This window comes from Balaenoptera acutorostrata, chromosome 1 (genome assembly GCF_949987535.1).
Source record: "Balaenoptera acutorostrata chromosome 1, mBalAcu1.1, whole genome shotgun sequence".
NCBI classification, from domain to species: Eukaryota; Metazoa; Chordata; class Mammalia; order Artiodactyla; family Balaenopteridae; genus Balaenoptera; species Balaenoptera acutorostrata.
The window spans coordinates 162,118,497-162,140,766 of NC_080064.1; the positions used below are offsets into that span (position 1 = coordinate 162,118,497).

At 39.3% G+C, this 22,270-nt stretch overlaps 1 protein-coding gene across 1 annotated transcript in view; it reads right to left on the reverse strand.

Annotated features, from left to right (window-relative positions):
- Positions 1-22,270, reverse strand: part of LOC114238627 (uncharacterized) — a 312,107-nt gene that overhangs the window by 18,222 nt on the left and 271,615 nt on the right. The window contains 4 exon segments of the mRNA XM_057541296.1: positions 2,543-2,756; positions 3,300-3,343; positions 4,707-4,741; positions 6,616-6,690. Of these exon segments, the coding sequence (XP_057397279.1) occupies positions 2,543-2,756; positions 3,300-3,343; positions 4,707-4,741; positions 6,616-6,690 (368 nt within the window).

The following is a 22,270-nucleotide window of genomic DNA, read 5'->3' on the forward strand; positions in this document are numbered from 1 at the left end:
ACCACAGAATACAAACAATTTTAAAGCTGGGTTTTGTTTTTGGTTTTTGTTTGTTTACTAATTCAGATGAGCCTTCCTTCCTCCTATTAATATAAAACAGTTTTCACCATGCTGTCACACTCTCCCATCAATGTCCTCCACAAATACATGAAAGGTGAGGCAGGGAGAAAATCTAGTTGATGCTTTTTAAAATACAGAGCATTTAAGTAAAAATTGCCAGTATCCAATAATCAGAAATATCCAAATGGCATATATAAAACACCATTTTGCTTGTTTCAGATGCTTTATGCAAAGCCACTTATTCCTTATTAACAAAAAGTTCTAGATGTAACATATTTGAAAAGTATCACTATTTGGAAGACTAATTTCTCCTTCAAGCTAGAAATGTTTTAAACTAAAACTCTGATATGGTCCTTAAGCTATTTGGTTAATGTGTAATTTTAGAATCTCAAAAAACAGATACAGCATGAAAAATGAAAATTCACTCATTCAAATACTTTGATTCTAAACGAAGCAGGTTATCTTTTAAGGTCACTACTATTAGGGTATAATATGACATACACTACACGTAATAAAAGTCAATTCTGACCAAAAATCTATATATATGAGGGGAATAAAAATAGTAAGGAAATGTACCAAAATATAGACTAGTTGGTAGAGCTTTGGGTGCTATTTATCCTGTTTTCCTCTATTAAAAACTTTTTTTTCTATTATGAATGTATATTGATTTGTCTTTGGAAATAGTACTGCTAAAACATTTAAAATTTTTAATTAGATGTGGTCTATAGTCCTATGGGGGCTCATTTAATGTATCAGCAACTTACAGTCTACTGGCTCGATCCTACAAAAGAAACACTTCCACAGGCCTACTCCTGAAACTATTCAAACTTTCCAGCATCTAGTGTTCACTAAAGGATGGCAGAATTGAAGCCTCTGAGCAAAGCCTAGATATGTTAGCTGCCAGCAGATTACTTTCCTCTCATCTTGCTTGAAAATTTAAGATAACTGTCCTTTATGATTAAAGCCTTACCATTGCTGGCTCACAACCTCAATAAACTGCACTGACACACATAAGGGTATAAAATGCAAATACAAAAAAAAAAAAAACAAGTAGCAAAAAACACTACTACAGTTTAATGTTCATAGGTATTATTTCAATTGGTCACTGAAGAAGAGTATTTATCTTCATTCAGCACTAAGGACAAAATACATGGACTTTTACAATCTTTATAAGGGGAAAGGTTGCTTAGTAGACTTCAGGTTTAATGGTGAAGACTAGAAAATAATCATACCTAGGAGGTTAGTAAGTAACAACCCTCAAAGCTTATCATTAAAGGTCAAGTACCTGTTGAAATCCTGCCCCCACCCAATGACTCTTCCCACTGTGCCTACTGCCTCTGATTTTAACCCATTAAAAGAATAAAGCTGGAGAGAGCGAGAGTACGAAGTGCGGCAACCCGAGTCATGGCAGGACAGGCATTTAGAAAGTTTCTTCCCCTCTTTGACCGAGTATTAGTTGAAAGAAGTGCACCCGAAGTTGTACCCAAAGGAGGCATTATGCTTCCAGAAAAATCGCAAGGAAAAGTATTGCAAGCAATGGTAGTAGCTGTTGGATCAGGCTCTAAAGGAAAGGGTGGAGAGATTCAACCAGTTAGTGTGAAAGTTGGAGATAAAGTTCTTCTCCCAGAATATGGAGGCACCAAAGTAGTTCTAGATGACAAGGATTCTTTCTTATTTAGAGATGGTGACATTCTTGGAAAATATGTCGACGAAAATAAGTCACTATTGAAATGGCATCACGTGAAGCTGCCCGTTCCCCCAATGGCATCACGTGAAGCTGCCACTGAAGTTCTGAAATCTTTCATCCTGTAAATAATTTCCGTGTTTCTTTTATAAGAAAGTAATGATATCCAAACTAATGATATTCAGTGTCTCTGAAATTTAGTTTTCTCTGTATTGATTTAAACATTCCCAAATAAAAGTATATAAATGAAAAAAAAAAAAAGAGAATAAAGCTGAAGTTCACTTTTTTCTTCCCCCTTTTCACAAGTTTTGGATACGTTTATTAAGAATCAATGACTTTAACTGAAAAGTCTGTAATACTCCATCTATGTTGCACATTAATGGACAATATGGTAGGGTGAGTGGTTTGAATAGAATTCATACTCCAGGCCTTAGTAGAAAAGTATAATATTCTAATTATAGGTATAATCCAAAATATTGTCTGAATTAATATCGTTAATTATATTGAATTAAACTTCAAACTCAGAACCTATATTCAAAGAATAAATCTAAGTTTGAGTAGACTGACCACAAATCTATTTCCTCTCCCCCTTCTTTCAGATATCATCTCAGTAGAATTAAAGGCATTTTTTAAAAAAGCTATACATAAGACAGGATAAACAGCAGATGATTTTTAATGTTTGAAAGGTGAAAAGACTAGATAAAGGAGTGGTAACTGACATGGCAGAACAGAGGAAGCACAACCTTGGTACCTACAGAGAGTGACTAGGACAGGAACAAGAAAACCAGTTTGTCTTACGGAACCCAAGGCAGGCTCAGAGTTCAGAGGCGTGGTCCCCAAATCCTTGCAGTGAGGCCCATCAGTTAACGAGTTGTCCAAGTGATGCTTCCAATTAGATCTTAACAGACAGCCAAGGACCATCACTCGTTTGAGGGAAGCCCCCAACAAGTAAGAGATCAAAACAGGAAGAAGGAATGGGACTTCCCTGGTGGCGCAGTGGTTAAGAATCCGCCTGCCAATGCAGGGGACACGGGTTCGAGCCCTGGCCCAGAAAGATCCCACATACCACAGAGCAACTGAGCCCATGCGCCACAACTACTGAGCCTGCGCTCTAGAGCCCATGAGCCACAACTACTGAAGCCCACACGCCCTAGAGCCTGTGCTCCGCACCAAGAGAAGCCACTGCAATGAGAAGCCCACGCACCCAACAAAGAGTAGGCCCAGCTCACCGCAACCAGAGAAAGCCCACGTGCAGAAACCAAGACCCAATGCAGCCAAAAAATAAATAAATAAAATAAAATATAAGGATGCTTTAAAAAAAAACAAAACAAAACAGGAAGAAGGAATTGATGGGAGTGATAAAAACTCAGGAGCAAATGAAAACTTGAAATTGCATCAGTGAAAAAAAGAATGACAGGATATAAGAGAACTCTATAAATTGAAAATAAGGTAGACAAAACAATATATTCAATAGAAGGATTAGAGCACAGTCAAGGAAATCTCCAGGAAGCAGGACAAAAAGACAAAATGCAAAGCAGGAGGGGAAAAAAGTTACCGATCTGGTAAGTCTAAGACTTCCAACATCCGAATAATAGGAACCTGGAAGAAAAAAAACAGAATATCAAAGAAACACACAAAAAAGGTCTATACCAAACCAAATTATGAAATTTCAAAATCCCAGGGAGAGGGAAGGTACTAAAAGGTTCCCGAGAAGGAAGGGATGGGGGGAAATGACTAAAATCGGTAATGTACAATGTACCATAAAATGTCAACAGGTTTAAGAGCAACAGTGTAAATGAGAAGATGAGAGGGAAGTGTCTTTAGAACTGCAAAAATTAGTTTCAACTGAGAATTCTATACTTTCTCAAATAGAAGGAGTTTCAGAGAGGCTAGATCTCTATCAACTTTCTGCCCATGTGCCCTTTTCCCACGAAAATGTGCTCCAGTAAAACAAGGAAGTATAACAAGACAAGAGGGAAACAGAATCTAGGACATAGGGGATCCAACATAAGAGAGCAGAGATATGTGAGATCCCAGATGACTTCACACAGATATCCCAGGAAAAGAGGCATAGAGCAGGCCTAGGGGAACACTAGTCTATATGGGAGTAGGAAGACAAAAGATCGGGGAAAAGTGTCTCCAAGAAAAAAATGGAACAGATGTGGCTTAGTAGACGGAAAATATTTTTGATAGGCATGTGACAAATGTTAAAACATTTGGGGAAAAAAATAGCTGTTAGAAAACAGGCAAGTGAATATAGTCAGGAAATTAATTCCACAGAAAAAATGAAGAATGTGAAAGCAGGGAGACCGGGCAGGGAGCTACTTACTGCATGTGGCTGTGTGAGATCACGTTAGCTAGGAAAAGGGGGTTGGGTTATCCTAGAGAAGTGCAGAAGGGCTCCAATTTCATTAATATTGAAGAAGAAGAATGAAGGGTGTGCAAGGAGGAGGCACAGTCAGAGAACTATATGGCTCAGCAGTGCACAATATTTGCAGAGTCGTAGTAATGTAAACATTGATTCTGATGTAATAAAAACTGATACATGTTGAGGGAACACAGGGAGGGAAATAACGTCATGGTGGACCGAAGAAGCTAAGCTTTCACCTGCTATGACAAGAAGTCAATGGACAGTGCTAAAAATTAACTTACCTGTTATACTTTTATTACTTTGGTTAAAAAATAAGATCAAAAAAATAAGGCAAAAGAATTTAAGGCAGATCTTTATACTACAACCATATTAGTGAAATTTAACTGAAATGTCAGAACCCTTAAAAAATGGGCACTACTAAGTCAAAGACTTTCCTGAATACATTTGATAATTAGGAAAATAGAGATTTAGAAAATCTACCAAAAAGAGGTCCATGCTAACAGTATTGGATCCATCATATTTTTAGGAATCATGGCAGACATATTTTTAATTCAAACTATTAATTTCTTAACTTTTCAACTGTTTACTTACATGGTTTAAAGGGTTGCTCTTCGTCTTTTCCCGCACTAAGAATAAAAAAAATTAACTGATGAATTCTGATACAAATGCCATAGAAAAATAAAAGTAGTCACTAATTATTTGACGGATTACCAATAACACAATGAGATAAAATTCCATTCTATTTTTTAAAATAATTTCCAACAAAATATATAATTTAAATCACCCAGCAAGATGAGTCCTATAAATAAAATCTAAAAACTTAGTTTCACTTTTTTGACCTAATAGATATTCTGTATTAGGTACAAATGAAAGACTCCCCACTTACAAAAGAAAAGGACAAAGCAAATTAGGCCAGGTGAGAAACTTAGCTAATAAAAAAATTTACCTGCTGCATAGCTGAACTACTAGCCAGGAGTATTTTCTAATTCTTCATTTACACACAGCTTACTTTAATTACCACCATCTACAGATGACAACTCTAAGAACCAGTTTCTGGCCAGGCACTCATCTCCGAACGCACCAGTATCTCTGGAAGCATCCTGAACCACTTAATGGTAACCTACTCAAATACCTTACTGAAAAAATACACAACTGGAAAGTAACCTATGTTAAACGTAAATTTTAAAATGAGTGTGCTGACCTAAATGAACATATCTACAGCACACAAAACTGTTTTGCTCCAACAAAGGCCAGAAGAATAAAAGCCTGAAGAGGGTCTTAGGCCACACTCTTGCTCACATTGCCTCCTTTAACTCCAGACAGGCATCACAGGCACGGATTCCTTAAGGCTGAAGAGAGAGACAGGCATGGGACAGCTTTTCTTTTACTGTCTCCAGAGCCCCTCTACATGTGAGCAGCTCATGGCTCTGGAAGAAACTGAGAAATAGAGCAATCCTAACCAGAAATGAGTGGCTCAAGTACACACACTAGAAAAATGCAAGTTAGAAACCCCAGGAGCTTCCAGGTTGGTGAACACGTAGTACCCTTGCAGGGGGCATCAAAGCTCTGTGCCCTGTCCCCATGCATCTCTTCCATCTGGCTGTTCCTGAGTTATATCCTTTTATAAAAACCAGTGATCTAACGGAAAAAAACAAAAAGCAAAACAACAACAACAAAAAACCAAACCTCCGTTTTTTATTGTGCTGCTTCACTTTAAATATTATGGAATGTTCACTTCTTGTATTCCTGCTCTCGTAATCAACTGAAAAACTTGGTCACGTATGGCTCTTTAGCAAATAAACTAGGATTTAACATAACATTAAGGAAGACAGGCAGGCAAGCAGGAGTGCAAAAAATTCTACGGTTCTGATTCTCATCTTAAAACAAGGAGGACACAGGAAATTTATCTGAGTTTCACATGCTGAGGATAATCTTCTGGAAAACCCCATATGGCATGTTGCTCTTATTACCCTGGCACAGCACTACATTAGGATGAGAAAGTTTTGAATAGCTTAAAAGTTCTGAGTAGCAGAAATCTGGATGTGAGATAGGCTCGTCTGGTTGAACACTGTGTAAAACAGGGCCAGAATCACAAGGCTCAATTCCCATATATAACAACTGATTTTTCTGATTTGATCAAATGAAAACCTAACTGTGACCTAAACCCTATCATTTGTCTTTAACATATGTGCTCTTCGGAGCAAGGGGAAAAGGACAAAGTAGCATGCAGAAATAGACCACATCTAAATCATGTGGCCAGTTGACTATGTTGATAAAGAGGTGGCAAAATGTATAAACAGATAGTCTAAGTGTTCTCCTCCCTAAAACACTGACAACTAAAGGAAACTGTATCATCAACATATTAAAATAAGACAAGTGAATACATAAAAAAAGTGAAACATTTAAACCACTGTAAGAGTTTTTCTAAATACCTCCTATAATACACAAAACAAAAACAGTTTTCACTCTTTTTCTCAGGGAAAAAAAAGCATTGCCTTACCCTCTGTTTGAGATTTGCTCAGACAAACTGTGCTTGACCTTGGGTGGTCAGAAGGGTTTGGTTCCAAAGCTAAGTCTGTATAGGAAGAAGAGAAAAAGGTGTGGTGATTTAGTTGAGTAGAAAAATACATGATTTTAAAGATAGCTACACATTGATTGAAACCACTTTTAATAGTCTTGAGAAGAGCTTTTAGTAATGACAAAAAGGCAATTTTAGTAAAGGCACAATATAAAAATCCTATTGGGAAACAGCAAAATTGTAGAAACTCTCCATACATGTGGAATAAAACCATGGCTATGTCTTAGACTTCTTTAACTTGCACCTAAATCATCTATGCCATTTTTAGATGAATCATATATGTGACTCCCCTCCTATTTATCAATTAAAAATTCAGTCACCCTCTTTTAAAGCTGATATTACTAGCACATTCCAGGAACAGTCTCAAGAAGCAAGTTATGCTGTGGCCAACTACTGTCAGATACCAGCTCAATATATCAAATATGCCAAAACGAAGTGAGTTGCTTTTGGCAAATGTTCTTCAGACAATCAAATGGCTAATTCTAACTCCATTCAACAAATGAACTCATCTAATTGGCTGTGGTTTATCTGGGGGCTATTCATCATGGCAGATTTAAGAGGACTACATAAAAGTTCAATGTTCTAATCTATAGGAACACTTCCATGATAGTGATTTTTAACTTTGCCCTCTATTTCCAAAGCTAAACTCACTTCTTCATTCCACGCTGCGTGATTAATTTGGGGCTTCAATAAGAGTACTTTCTGGAGCAGATCATAGGGCTACTAGAAAAAAATTTTGGCCACACCTACACGAAAAGGTGGGTCTGCCTGTAGCCCACCTTGCACCAAGGTGGGATAGCGTCTTCTATTTAGGCAGAAATACAAAACAAGCACAAGCTACCACACAGGATAGTAAGGTTGTTGTTTAAAACAAACAAACAAACATAAAAGCCCTATGACACTTCCTCAGCAAAGTCCATCTCAAACCATTTAACCAATCTTTTAAGAAACTGGACCAAGATTCAGATAAAGAGTAATGGTTAAGGCAATTATTTCCCAAACCACATAATAACTGATCTGTTTTTGAAAGATGGCTTTGATGGTCAAAGTGAAATACAAATATATCCCTGCCTCTGAGAGAATCCAAAGAATACACACATTGATATATTAAAAACTAATTAGTCTAGTAGTGAATTCTGTCTAACCCAGCATTCCACAAATGTATCTACCTAGAATCCCCTTTTCCCACCCAGAAAGAATTTTGCACGAACAGTAATTTTGGACTTCCCGTTTTAACAGGAATCTGAGCCATCCATTTTAATGTCATTGCCAGCACTAGTAATTTACAGAGCTAAACCAACTGCTTTGTTCTTCATGAAAATTCCTTCACTGAATTTGAAGTTTATCAAGCTGCTTTTGGAGAAAATATTCTATTCAACATTTTTATGTAAAAGACCCATAGAATTATTTTAAAGTTTTTTTCTCCTACATATTTGAAAAACTAAGACAATGGGAAAATAAATTATTTCAGCTGTACACAAAATGGCAGGCAGAGACTTTTACAGCTGCCTCTAACCTATAGCTTCCGAAAGAATTCATGACTACTTACCTATACCAAAAAGAAAGTAAATAGACTACATTTGAATCTAAAAAATAAGCAGAAATGTTTGCAAAGTAGCTGTATTATTTATCAGTGTCTATGGCATGGTAAAACTTAACAATTTTCAATGGAATTCCAGGAAAATTAAGTGCCAGAATCAAAGAGAAGCAAGCTTTAACACACACACACACACACACACACACACACACACACACACACCCGCCAAACCAAGATGTGCTACTACAGATCTAAATACAAAAATCAAGAAGGCTGGGATAAAAGAAATGACAACATGCAAAAAAAAAAAGTAAACTTAGCCCAAGTGACCAGAAAAAAGCTGGCACTCTCCCTACTCTATCCTAGGGGGTTCAAAGGTAGGCACAGGACCCAGGACCGGCCAATCAATCACAGCTGTCCTGGGACTTCCCAAGAAAAGAGAAAGGCAGAACTGTACTCTAGGATCCTTAGCTAGTCTTGAGCTGCTGGACACTCCCCTTGCTATCATGAGGGGAAAGGCTTTTCAGGAGACATCAACAGAGGAGAGCAGAACTGAGGAGATCATTTAACTCCTGGGTCAAGTAGTGCTTAACTCTGTGATGTTCTTTTAACTTGCAACTGAAGGAGACCTGGTTAATCAGCAGTACTGATGATCACACTAAAGGTGGGGAAAGGTAAAAGTCACTTGCTCATTCCTTTAACAAATATCATGAACAAAAATCTGCATGAGACAAAACGATGCTCTGTTTAAAAATTACACACAACCATTCACAATCATTAACACACAATGATTCACAACCGTTACTTTTAGTTGCTTTTCTTATACGTTAAAAAAAGCTCTAATTAGTGTACAATTTATGTCTTCTTGTTACTAACAAGCGCTCTCCACCCCACTGTTGCATATTTATTGTCTAATGAATACACACTGGCCCGTCAAGTGTTATTCCTATACTGGACTTAGCCAATCCCCTATTGCTGGGGATTGGTGCTTACAAAGTTCTATTCTTAAAATATTAGGAGGAAAATCTTCATGTACATAGTTTTTTAAAATAATGGTTTTATCTCCTTAGCAAAGATCTTCGGAAGTGGAATGACTAAGCCAAAAGGTTAGATCACTTTCACGGCTCCATGTACAATGCTAAATTGCTTCCTAAAGAAGGTGGGGGGGCACATTAGGGTATAATGCTACCAATCATCACATTTTGAGTTCCTACCCTTGCTTTGGATACTTGAAAAAAAAAAAAAAATTCCTACTGATATGAATGAGGAACCTCACTGTAGATCTAATTTGTATTTCTTTTGATTACACAGTTTGACCATTTTCCCACAGTTATCAGTGTCATTTCCACTTTGGTGAGTTGGCCTATCATTTGAATGTACTGTAAACACCAGGGCCCTACTGCTGTCAGTTTGCATGAGGTTTTCAGAAAATATTAATCTTTTGTTTATAGCCTATATAACTAACAATTTTCTATATAACTTGCACTTTTTGCTACTGAAAAATACCACATCACTATCTTATAGAATGGACATGTGAGCCATTAGACAGTAAACTCATACATACACACAATATTTCTGCACTTCCCATTAACTATCTTCCCAAGAGCCTAAGGAGACTATGATAAAACCTACCACACTCTTCACTATCACAAAGGTAAGACTGCCGACTATTAAGCAAAGCTTTACCACCCACCATCCCTCTCATCCCTCTCCCCACCACATGCACACACAGTAATTTAGAGACTTCAGGAAATTACTGTGCATTCAGGAAATTACATGGATTCTTCTGAAAGTTATTTCTTTAGAAACCTCTAAGAATGTTTTACCCAGGAGAAATATTCTTGAGCTCATGATTAGGGGTTATGATTAAAACTGTATTTTAAGACCCATCATTTTTGTATTATCAATTTAAATTGCAACTTATTTGACAGCATGATAGGTCGATGTAGAAAAAGTATGATTAAAAAAAAATTAAACTCGGTCTTAATGTAAACATTCCTCAGAGGAAACCTGTAAAACACCACCAACACTGAATACTGTTTTTCCTCCAATCTAAGATTCTACCAGTTGTTAAGATCCATCTCAATTGCAGTTGTTAAAAGTGTGAAAACATAGGCAACTTAGAACAAATGAAATGCATTACTGAAGGCTAAAAGTGTTAAAACTATGCTATCAAACTGTCGATAAATGATTTTTCCTTGTTAAGATATTAGAGGGAGAGGGAAGTGACCAAGAAAGCATCTGACAGAAGCAGCATATTTCAGAAAGCGATTAATATCAACATATTGATTTCAATAGATTCCAAAGAAACAGGCGACGTCAGCAGTTTCTGGGCAGCTGCTGAGCACCAGTTTACTTAACGGTAACCACTGCGTTTACTGACCTGCCCGAGCACCCCTACAGTGCACAGTGTAGTAGCTTTATGGCTCATGATACAAACATTACAATCTTTACAATTACCATGTAAACTGATGATTTCATCTCTTTGAGTCCACACTTGCCACCGCAGTCAGGGAGTTCCTGCCAGCCAGCCCTGAGCTGGGCTGCCTCACCAGCGGGTACACAGCAGGCTCCTGCACCTGCCAGGCTACTGCTCACCCAAGCCTTGATCCTGCTTTCCTAGCTTCTGACAATCCTGGCTTCCAAACTTCCCAGCTCTGGTTTCCAACTGCTTCTGTACCTGCCTCTACCCTGGTTCTCAGTTTTGCCTTATTTTAATCCTCAATCAGTGTTACAGTGATCATGACTGAGAGGTGACACATAGGTAAGTACACCTGGCTTTATATATTTCTAAAGAGTACTTTACTCAGTTTCTTGGACTTTTAAGAACCTTTCTGGGTTGCAAGTTACCTTCATTTCATTTCACGTTATGCAGTGTTACTGTTTTAACTCTTAAGTTTTATTACTTTCATACACTAAACCAACAACAACAAAAAAGGGTGAGAAAAAAGGTAGTATTCCAAAGAAGCTCACATAATGTCAACAATAAATTCTGTTCCTATATGCCATGCATTTGGAATTTACAGTCCTACTCTCTATCAATACTCATTTTTAAAACCTTGGACAACTCAATTTATACCTAAGAGAAGAATTCCTACACTACCTAACTCAGAACATGGTGAGAATCAAATGAAATGCAAGAGCAATCTATATACTACAGCCTATTTTAGACCCTTATTAATATCGCTTTTTTGTTCAAGCCACTGTTGGCTCTCACCTGAGCTACCGCACCAGCCTCCTAACTGGTCTCCCTCTCTGCTTCCTTCCACCCTTACAGTCTATTCTCACACAGTAGCTGGTCTGATCTCCCTCCACCCTCTCTACCCCCCTTCCCTTTTTCTAAGAATTAACATCATTCCCCTGCATAGAATCCTTCAATGGTTTCCCATGACAATTAGACTAAAATTCATATTTTTCTGTCAAGGCCCACTAGGCATACAAGGTCTTAATCCCCCATATTCCTCCTGGCATTCATTCACTCAGCTGCAGCCACCCATCTTTCTGTCCTTGGCACGCATCAAGCATATTCCCTTCTTAGGAACTGCACAGAAGCCTCTTCTCCCACAGCCTCACATGGCTCTCTTAGGACTGCTCATGGGTCGCTTAAGGAGAGAAGCTGTCTTTAACCACCCCTTGTAAAACTGTCCTCCTCCCCAGCCCATTACACCTTCATTTTCTTTCTTAGTGTTCTCACCTGATGTTATTCTTGTGTCGTCAGCCCCCAGGCACCTCTAGAAAGTAAGGACCTGAGTTAGGATACGGGTTTTGTCTTGTCTAACCACTGTTTGTCCTGCCTCTGGAATGGTGCCTAATAATCATGTTTCAGTGTACCCAAAACCAGTTAAGTTTCTCCCAATTTTCCCACATCATCTAAGATTTCTTCTAATGCTCTCTTTTGATGTGTTTGTCACCTAAGACCAGAGTTAATTTCAGATCTCTTAGAGTAGTAGTTTAGTTACTCAGAATCAAAGACACAAGACAGGTTACCAAGAACCACGAAAACCTAAAAGAGGAAATCTAATGTTCAGTGAAAAATCAATGGTAACTTTAATTTGGGAAAAGAACATTTAATGTTAAAATACCTTTACTACAAAATGACTCACCCTATGAATTTAATGAAGTCGTAAGACAAAGTGTACAATCAGAATGCTATAGGGAAGTATCAATACAATGCATCAGTTTTTATCTGTGTCCCCTGAATAAAGCATTATAATGGGATTATAAAAGATGCTCAACCATAAAGGCTGGGTAAATGAATTATGCTCCAACCATTCGATGGCACAGTAAACAGTTGGTAAAAGGCAGGCTGTAGAGCTATGCGCAGTTGCATGGAAATACATCACCCTGGAGCACTCTCTAGGTGTCAGCACAGTTCCAGGAGCTTCATGTCGTTACTTTTCTTTATAACAGAAAGTTACAAAGTGGCACAGAAAGAACAATCCCATCTTTGTAAAATAAACACAATGTTATGTTTATATGCATACAAAAGGTTCAGGAAGAATCAACACCAAAATAGTAATAAAAATTCTGGATATTCTGAGTGTGAGTGAAGGACTTTTCTGTGTTTTCTAAATCTTTTACATCAAATGTTTATTAATACTGTCACCAAAAAAAGGAAAGATCTGTCGCTCAGAGGTTTTTCCACATCATATTGCCAATTCCTTCCCTACCCACTCTTCAGGGGGATGGGAGGTAGGGGTCACTTGAGAGAGCACCTTTCACCAGAAAATTAGCAAAGCTCCTAAGGTCAGAACATAAAGGCTGTATGAAAAGTGGATGAATAAAAATAAAATCAGATAATAGGACCGTAGCATCTTATTTTCTATTATGACACTACCATCAGTTATATTAGATATACTGTTAAAGACAAAGTAGTAAACAATTCTTTTGAGTCTATCCGAAATCTATACTACGTTCTTAGGAGTTACTTTTTTGAGATGGCTTGAAGAAATCATGTTCTTCTCCAATGTTTCTGAAGAACAAGACAGAGCATCATTTATGTACGATTTTCTCTAAGTAACCAAATAATTCTTCACTGTAGAAAAGCCAAAATGTTTTATATCTGAGTAGGTATTTCTCAGTTTCCAGGGAAACTGATACAAAATTGTCTGAAATAAAGACATTAAGAGCAAACTTCCAATGTGCCTGTGCTTTATATTTGGTGTTCTGACCTTGTTTCTATGGAAACTTAATTAATAGGCAAATGCTGAAATTGAGGTTTCTCTTATCACTTTATTGAATGCCCCCCCCAAAAAGACAAATTGAAATGAAATTTTAACAATCATGTTAAACATAAAAAGGTAAATTCTGTACTCATGAACTCTATTTTTCCAGTTCCTGATTTAGCACTCCTTCCTTATCATACATAGTCGTATGCTAAATGCTTAGTACCTTACCTGCCCGCTTACCAGCTTCCCCTAATGTCCCTCTGTCCAGGGCATTCTCGGCTTCAATTGGATTTCACCAGAACAAACTCTTTAAATTATATCAACGTGTTTACCTGACTGATAAATTTAGGCTATTTCATGACTTCTACTTTTATTCATATCCATTGCAATGTATGTACAGACAGAGAATGGAGAGGTAAATGTTGCTTCTGAGTTGTGTACAATAAACTGGAATGGCAATAATCAAAACTGGAGTATGCTGAGATAGGCCTAACTTATGGATAAATTATAAAATATAAGGTGCACTCTAAACAGTTTCTTAAGCATCCCAAGAACTGAATTTGGCATATCTACCACCTCCCAAGTCTGTCTCTTTTGTTCAGTAGCTGTGTTACACAGTCATTTCAGATCTCTAAGTCTTGGCTTCTTCATCGGCAACAGAGGGAGAATATATACGGGCCTTATTTGTAGATGGAAGGGCCAAGTGAAATACACAAGAAAATGCATTGTAAATCTTAAAAGAATTCTATAAAGGTCCAATTTTCGTCTCTCATCCTACATTAGCCAACTACTAACTGTTTTTAAAAATCATTTAGAGGCTTACCTTATAGCAACAAGCAGACCAGTTTTCACAAGTACTTACATGCTTTGTGTTTAAAGCTACAATTAATTCACATAATTTGTTCATTCTTTCACAATATCTAACTATTCTGAAAAGGGAGTACTCTCCACTTACAAAGCCACGTCCATCATAAGGGTGAATCCACAGGCTTAATTATTCTAACTTTTAAAGAAATTAAATAAACCCAACTAAAATTTAAATAGAAGAGCTGTAAGACATTTCGTCTATGAAATAATGAAATAATCTCTGGCATTTAAATGAAACAAATGGGCCAGTGGGGCTTTAACATCTTTATGATACAATGTTTTATACTTCAAAGAACAGTCTTTATTAAAGTGCCACTATGCTACCCAGAAATTTTTTTTTTTTAACCTAGAGCCATCCCTTTCCAAAATTCTAGAGGCAAAAATCAAACATTTCCTCTCTTCTCTCTCTCCTCTCCTCCCCGACAACACCCACCCCCAGCCACTTAGCCTTCAGAACTTTTACCTGAACATTCTTAAAGTTAAATAGTATTCTACTGGGGGCGGGGGGGCGGAGGAGGGAGCCATGGAGACATTTTTCTGCAGGATGGATGTGGTATGTTAACTCCCAAACCTTTATATCACAAATGACAATCTGAATTTGTTTTTTCTCCTTTGAAACTTCTGTCCAGCAGTCTCAGGAACCACCTCACCGCTCCCTTAGAACAGGCAACGTGCAAAAGAAGTCGGTTAAGGCTGTGCAGCTGAAGACATACTTGTGTCAAAGTGGGAATTTAAAAGTAATCAGAACTCCATGGGGTCTCCTTTGGTAAAGAAAAAAAACCCAACAACTATTCTCTGCAGCCGTGGCAGTAACGTTTCACACCGTTCACAGTTATTTTAAGCCCCTCTCCCACCATTTTCTTTCCTATCGTGTTCAAATTATAGTTAGAAGGGATAAAGTAGCTTCTATCAGGGCGACTGAAAACATTAAAATCCAAAGAATTTTAGTTAAGAACACCATACTGACTCTGTCCATCTCTATTTTGAATTTAAATGACAAATCCTCTAATGTTTGTCTTAATTGTCTCGAGTATCAACTACCTTAACGAATAGAAGTCTATCATCAGGCCCTTACCTAGTTCCTTCGCTTAGGTACCATCTGGATAGGGAGACGGGATGGTTACGCCGAAGTTAGAGTATTTAAGTTTTCATTAAGAAAAGAGAGAATACACCAGAAAGTCTCTGCTAAGTCCCACGAGATGTTAAATAGAACCACGAACAGGAAGGGCCGCGGATTGGAGGGTCTCAGGCCGGGCTGGGAAATGGGAACGGGGGAAAGAATTGGGCATTCGGGTAGGGAAGAGGGAAGGAGACTGGCCGGACGCGACTGGTAAAGAATAAGGGGTGGGGATGCCAAGCAGAGCCAGCCTTCGTCCCCGGTGCCCAGCCCTGGGAGAGCCAACTCCGGGCAAGAAGGAGCCCTAGGCGGCGTCTCCCTCCCGGGGGACCCTGGGGGCGGCGGAGGCCAGAGGTAGGCCCGAGAGCAGACGGCGCCGACCCCGCGAGGGGCGAGGCGCGCCCGCCGCTTCTTACCTTCGGGCATCTCCCGGTCGCTGATGTGCTGCAGGTGGTGGCCTTCGCCACCTGCGAAATCCAACTCGGCGGGTTCCACGGTAGCCGCCGCCAGAGCTACTGCCACCGCGTTCCCGGCCGCCGCCTTGTAGACCTCAAACTCGTAGTCCGGCTTCGCTGACCCCCTGCGCCGGCCCACCTTGGGGCTGGCATTGGGGCACAGGCAACAAGACAGCGAGTTCCCCATGGGGCGCCTTCACTCCTCGCCGCCGCCGCCTCCGCTCGTCCCCCGACTCCGCTGAGCTCAGAAGCCGCCCCCTCCCCCAACAATGGCGCGGCGGGCACTGGCAGCCCCAGGCTATGCCGGGGCTGTGCCGCACATGCAGACGCGACTTCGCCCGCCGCTCTCCTGTCCGCCCAGCCGCCGGGCCCCGGGCAGGGGCCCGGCCCCGGCCGCACCCCCGCCGCCGCCGCCTCCCCGGAGCCAACTAGTCTGTGAGGGCGGTGACCAGACCGGCTTATTTAAAAGGGGTGGGAACCAGACAAGCGCTGAGACGCGCAACCACTGCAGGGAGAGAGCGCAGCCGGAGCTCCTCCTCCTTCCGCCGCCGCCTCCCAACTGAAAGTAGCTAGCTCGGCCGGCCCTTGCCTACCGGAATGTGTCCTTCGGTCACCTGGTTACGACGGACCAATCACGACCAGAGTTCCCTCAGAGCGCAGGCATGTGACTCACAATGCCCCGCCCCCAGCTGCCCCGCCCCCCGAGCAGCGCGCCCCGGACTCTGGTTTCCATTCATCTCTCGCGCTCCGAGCTTTCCGGTCCTGTGGGAAACGCCGCGTTTCTTTGTTTTTTTTGTTTTTGTTTTGTTTTTTTTTTTGTTTTTTTATACTGCAGGTTCTTATTAGGCATCAGTTTTATACACATCAGTGTATACATGTCAATCCCAATTGCCCAATTCAGCACACCACCATCCCCACCTCACCGCAGTTTTCCCCCCTTGGTGTCCATATGTCCATTCTCTACATCTGTGTCTCAACTTCTGCCCTGCAAACTGGCTCATCTGTACCATTTTTCTAGGTTCCACATACATGCATTAATATACGATATTTGTTTTTCTCTTTCTGACTTACTTCACTCTGTATGACAGTCTCTAGATCCATCCACGTCTCAACAAATGACTCAATTTTGTTCCTTTTTATGGCTGAGTAATATTCCATTGTATATATGTACCACAACTTCTTTATCCATTCGTCTGTTGATGGGCATTTAGGTTGCTTCCATGACCTGGCTATTGTAAATAGTGCTGCAATGAACATTCGGGTGCATGTGTCCTTTTGAATTACGGTTTTCTCTGGGTATATGCCCAGTAGTGGGATTGCTGGGTCATATGGTAATTCTATTTTTAGTTTTTTAAGGAACCTCCATATTGTTCTCCATAGTGGCTGTATCAATTTACATTCCCACCAACAGTGCAAGAGGGTTCCCTTTTCTCCACACCCTCTCCAGCATTTGTTGTTTGTAGATTTTCTGATGATGCCCATTCTAACAGGAGTGAGGTGATACCTCATTGTAGTTTTGATTTGCATTTCTCTAATAATTAGTGATGTTGAGCATCTTTTCATGTGCTTCGTGGCCGTCTGTATGTCTTCTTTGGAGAAATGTCTATTTAGGTCTTCTGCCCATTTTTGGATTGGGGTGTTTGTTTCTTTGATATTGAGCTGAATGAGCTGTTTATATATTTTGGAGATTAATCCTTTGTCAGTTGATTCATTTGCAAATATTTTCTCCCATTCTGAGGGTTGTCTTTTTGTCTTGTTTATGGTTTCCTTTGCTGTGCAAAAGCTTTGAAGTTTCATTAGGTCCCACTTGTTTATTTTTGTTTTTATTTCCATTACTCTAGGAGGTGGATCAAAAAAGATCTTGCTGTGATTTATGTCAAAGAGTGTTCTTCCTATGTTTTCCTCTAAGAGTTTTATAGTGTCCAGTCTTATATTTAGGTCTCTAATCCATTTTGAGTTTATTTTTGTGTATGGTGTTAGGGAGTATTCTAATTTCATTCTTTTACATGGAGCTGTCCAGTTTTCCCAGCACCACTTATTGAAGAGACTGTCTTTTCTCCATTGTATATCTTTGCTTCTTTTGTCATAGATTAGTTGACCATAGGTGCGTGGGTTAATCTCTGGGCTTTCTATCTTGTTCCATTGATCTATGTTTCTGTTTTTGTGCCAGTACCATATTGTCTTGATTACTGTAGCTTTGTAGTATAGTCTGAAGTCAGGGAGTCTGATTCCTCCAGCTCCATTTTTTTGCCTCAAGACTGCTTTGGCTATTCGGGGTCTTTTGTGTCTCCATACAAATTTTAAGATGATTTGTTCTAGCTCCGTAAAAAATGCCATTGGTAATTTGATAGGGATTGCATTGAATCTGTAGATTGCTTTGGGTAGTATACTCATTTTCACAATGTTGATTCTTCCAATCCAAGAACATGGTATATCTCTCCATCTGTTGGTATCATCTTTAATTTCTTTTATCAGTGTCTTATAGATTTCTGCATACAGGTCTTTTGTCTCCCTAGGTAGGTTTATTCCTAGGTATTTTATTCTTTTTGTTGCAATGGTAAATGGGAGTGTTTCCATAATTTCTCTTTCAGATTTTTCATCATTAGTGTATAGGAATGCAAGAGATTTCTGTGCATTAATTTTGTAACCTGCAACTTTACCATATTCATTAATTAGCTCTAGCAGTTTTCTGGTGGCAGTTTTAGGATTCTCTATGTATAGTATCATGTCATCCGCAAACAGTGACAGTTTTACTTCTTCTTTTCCAATTTGGATTCCTTTTATTTCTTTTTCTTCTCTGATTGCCGTGGCTAGGACTTCCAGAACTATGTTGAATAATAGTGGTGAGAGTGGACATCCTTGTCTCGTTCCTGATCTTAGAGGAAATGCTTTCAGTTTTTCACCATTGAGAATGATGTTTGCTGTGGGTTTGTCACATATGGCCTTTATTATGTTGAGGTAGGTTCCCTCTATGCCCACTTTCTGGAGACTTTTTATCAGAAATGGGTGTTGAATTTTGTCAAAAGCTTTTTCTGCATCTATTGAGATGATCATATGGTTTTTATTCTTCAATTTGTTAATATGGTGTATCACATTGATTGATTTGCGTATATTGAAGAATCCTTGCATCCCTGGGATAAATCCCACTTGATCGTGATGTATGATCCTTTTAATGTGTTGTTGGATTCTGTTTGCTAGTATTTTGTTGAGGATTTTTGCATCTATATTCATCAGTGATATTGGTCTGTAATTTTCTGTTTTTGTAGTGTCTTTGTCTGGTTTTGGTATCAGGGTGATGGTGGCCTCATAGAATGAGTTTGGGAGTGTTCCTTCTTCTGCAATTTTTTGGAAGAGTTTGAGAAGGATGGGTGTTAGCTCTTCTCTAAATGTTTGATAGAATTCACCTGTGAAGCCATCTGGTCCTGGACTTTTGTTTGTTGGAAGATTTTTAATCACAGTTTCAATTTCATTACTTGTGATTGGTCTGTTCATATTTTCTGTTTCTTCCTGATTCAGTCTTGGAAGGTTATACCTTTCTAAGAATTTGTCCATTTCTTCCAGGTTGTCCATTTTATTGGCATAAAGTTGCTTGTAGTAGTCTCTTAGGATGTTTTGTATTTCTGCGGTGTCTGTTGTAACTTCTCCTTTTTCGTTTCTGATTTTATTGATTTGAGTCCTCTCCCTCTTTTTCTTGATGAGTCTGGCTAATGGCTTATCAATTTTGTTTATCTTCTCAAAGAACCAACTTTTAGTTTTATTGATCTTTGCTATTGTTTTCTTTGTTTCTATTTCATTTATTTCTGCTCTGATCTTAATGATTTCTTTCCTTCTGCTAACTTTGGGTTTTGTTTGTTCTTCTTTCTCTAGTTTCTTTAGGTGTAAGGTTAGATTGTTTACTTGAGATTTTTCTTGTTTCTTTAGGTAGGCTTGTATAGCTATAAACTTCCCTCTTAGAACCGCTTTTGCTGCATCCCATAGGTTTTGGGTCGTCGTGTTTTCATTGTCATTTGTCTCTAGGTATTTTTTTATTTCCTGTTTGATTTCTTCAGTGATCTCTTGGTTATTTAGTAACGTATTGTTTAGCCTCCATGTGTTTGTCTTTTTTACGTTTTTTTCCCTGTAATTCATTTCTAATCTCATAGCGTTGTGGTCAGAAAAGATGCTTGATATGATTTCAATTTTCTTAAATTTACTGAGGCTTGATTTGTGACCCAAGATGTGATCTATCCTGGAGAATGTTCCGTGCGCACTTGAGAAGAACGTGTAATCTGCCGTTTTTGGATGGAATGTTCTATATATATCAATTAAATCTATCTGGTCTATTGTGTCATTTAAAGCTTCTGTTTCCTTATTTATTTTCATTTTGGATGATCTGTCCATTGGTGTAAGTGAGGTGTTAAAGTCCCCCACTATGATTGTGTTACTGTCGATTTCCTCTTTTATAGCTGTTAGCAGTTGCCTTATGTATTGAGGTGCTCCTATGTTGGGTGCATATATATTTATAATTGTTATATCTTCTTCTTGTATTGATCCCTGGATCATTATGTAGTGTCCTTCCTTGTCTCTTGTAACATTCTTTATTTTAAAGTCTATTTTATCTGATATGAGTATAGCTACTCCAGCTTTCTTTTGATTTCCATTTGCATGGAATATCTTTTTCCATCCCCTCACTTTCAGTCTGTATGTGTCCCTAGGTCTGAAGTGGGTCTCTTGTAGACAGCATATATATGGGTCTTGTTTTTTTATCCATTCAGCCAGTCTATGTCTTTTGGTTGGGGCATTTAATCCATTCACGTTTAAGGTAATTATCGATATGTATGTTCCTATGACCATTTTCTTAATTGTTTTGGGTTTGTTTTTGTAGGTCCTTTTCTTCTCTTGTGTTTCCCACTTAGAGAAGTTCCTTTAGCATTTGTTGTAGAGCTGGTTTGGTGGTGCTGAATTCTCTTAGCTTTTGCTTGTCTGTAAAGCTTTTGATTTCTCCATCGAATCTGAATGAGATCCTTGCCGGGTAGAGTAATCTTGGTTGTAGGTTCTTCCCTTTCATCACTTTAAGTATATCATGCCACTCCCTTCTGGCTTGCAGAGTTTCTGCTGAGAAATCAGCTGTTAACCTTATGGGAGTTCCCTTGTATGTTATTTGTCGTTTTTCCCTTGCTGCTTTCAGTAATTTTTCTTTGTCTTTAATTTTTGCCACTTTGATTACTATGTGTCTCGGCGTGTTTCTCCTTGGGTTTATTCTGTATGGGACTCTCTGTGCTTCCTGGACTTGGGTGGCTATTTCCTTTCCCATGTTAGGGAAGTTTTCGACTATAATCTCTTCAAATATTTTCTCTGGTCCTTTCTCTCTCTCTTCTCCTTCTGGGACCCCTATAATGCGAATGTTGTTGCGTTTAATGTTGTCCCAGAGGTCTCTTAGGCTGTCTTCATTTCTTCTCATTCTTTTTTCTTTAGTCTGTTCTGCAGCAGTGAATTCCACCATTCTGTCTTCCAGGTCACTTATCCGTTCTTCTGCCTCAGTTATTCTGCTATTGATTCCTTCTAGTGTAGTTTTCATTTCAGTTATTGTATTGGTCATCTCTGTTCGTTTGTTCTTTAATTCTTCTAGGTCTTTGTTAATCATTTCTTGCATCTTCTCAATCTTTGCCTCCACTCTTATTCCGAGGTCCTGGATCATCTTCACTATCATTATTCTGAATTCTTTTTCTGGAAGGTTGCCTATCTCCACTTCATTTAGTTGTTTTTCTGGGGTTTTTTCTTGTTCCTTCATCTGGTACATAGCCCTCTGCCTTTTCATCTTCTCTGTCTTTCTGTAACTGTGGTTTTTGGTCCACAGGCTGCAGGATTGTAGTTTTTCTTGCTTCTGTTCTCTGCCCTCTGGTGGTTGAGGCTATCTAAGAGGCTTGATGGGAGGCTCTGGTGGTGGGTAGAGCTGACTGTTGCTGTGGCGGTCAGAGCTCAGTAAAAACGCCGCGTTTGTTAATCGAAGCCGTCCTGAGTCAGTGGGCTCTGTAGAAAGCCCCTGTTCGTAAAATGCCAGTTCAGTTAGCAACTCGGTTTCACCGGGTCGACAGTTGACTCATTTGATGTATCGCTCAACGAACTTAGTTTCACCCCAATTTTTGACCGTTTTTTATAACTGAATGCTCCTCCTGTCTTGCCTTCCAAAGAGTGTTAGTTTCCGCCTACAGTTTAACCATAGCAACCCCCGGGGCCCTGGTCCTACTCTCAATAAAGAGCTGTGGCTGTGTCTTGAATGAGACTCGAGGACACATCACCCCTCCACTTCCTCATCAGTAAATTAGGTACCGAACTCCTCCCTCCCACCTCTGAGGCGCTGGGATTCAGCAACTCGCTTTTCTCGCCTGTTTCTCTCTTCCACGGCAGGAGTTTCCAGGTTTCCCTACTTTAGCCAACAACAACGCATAAAGCA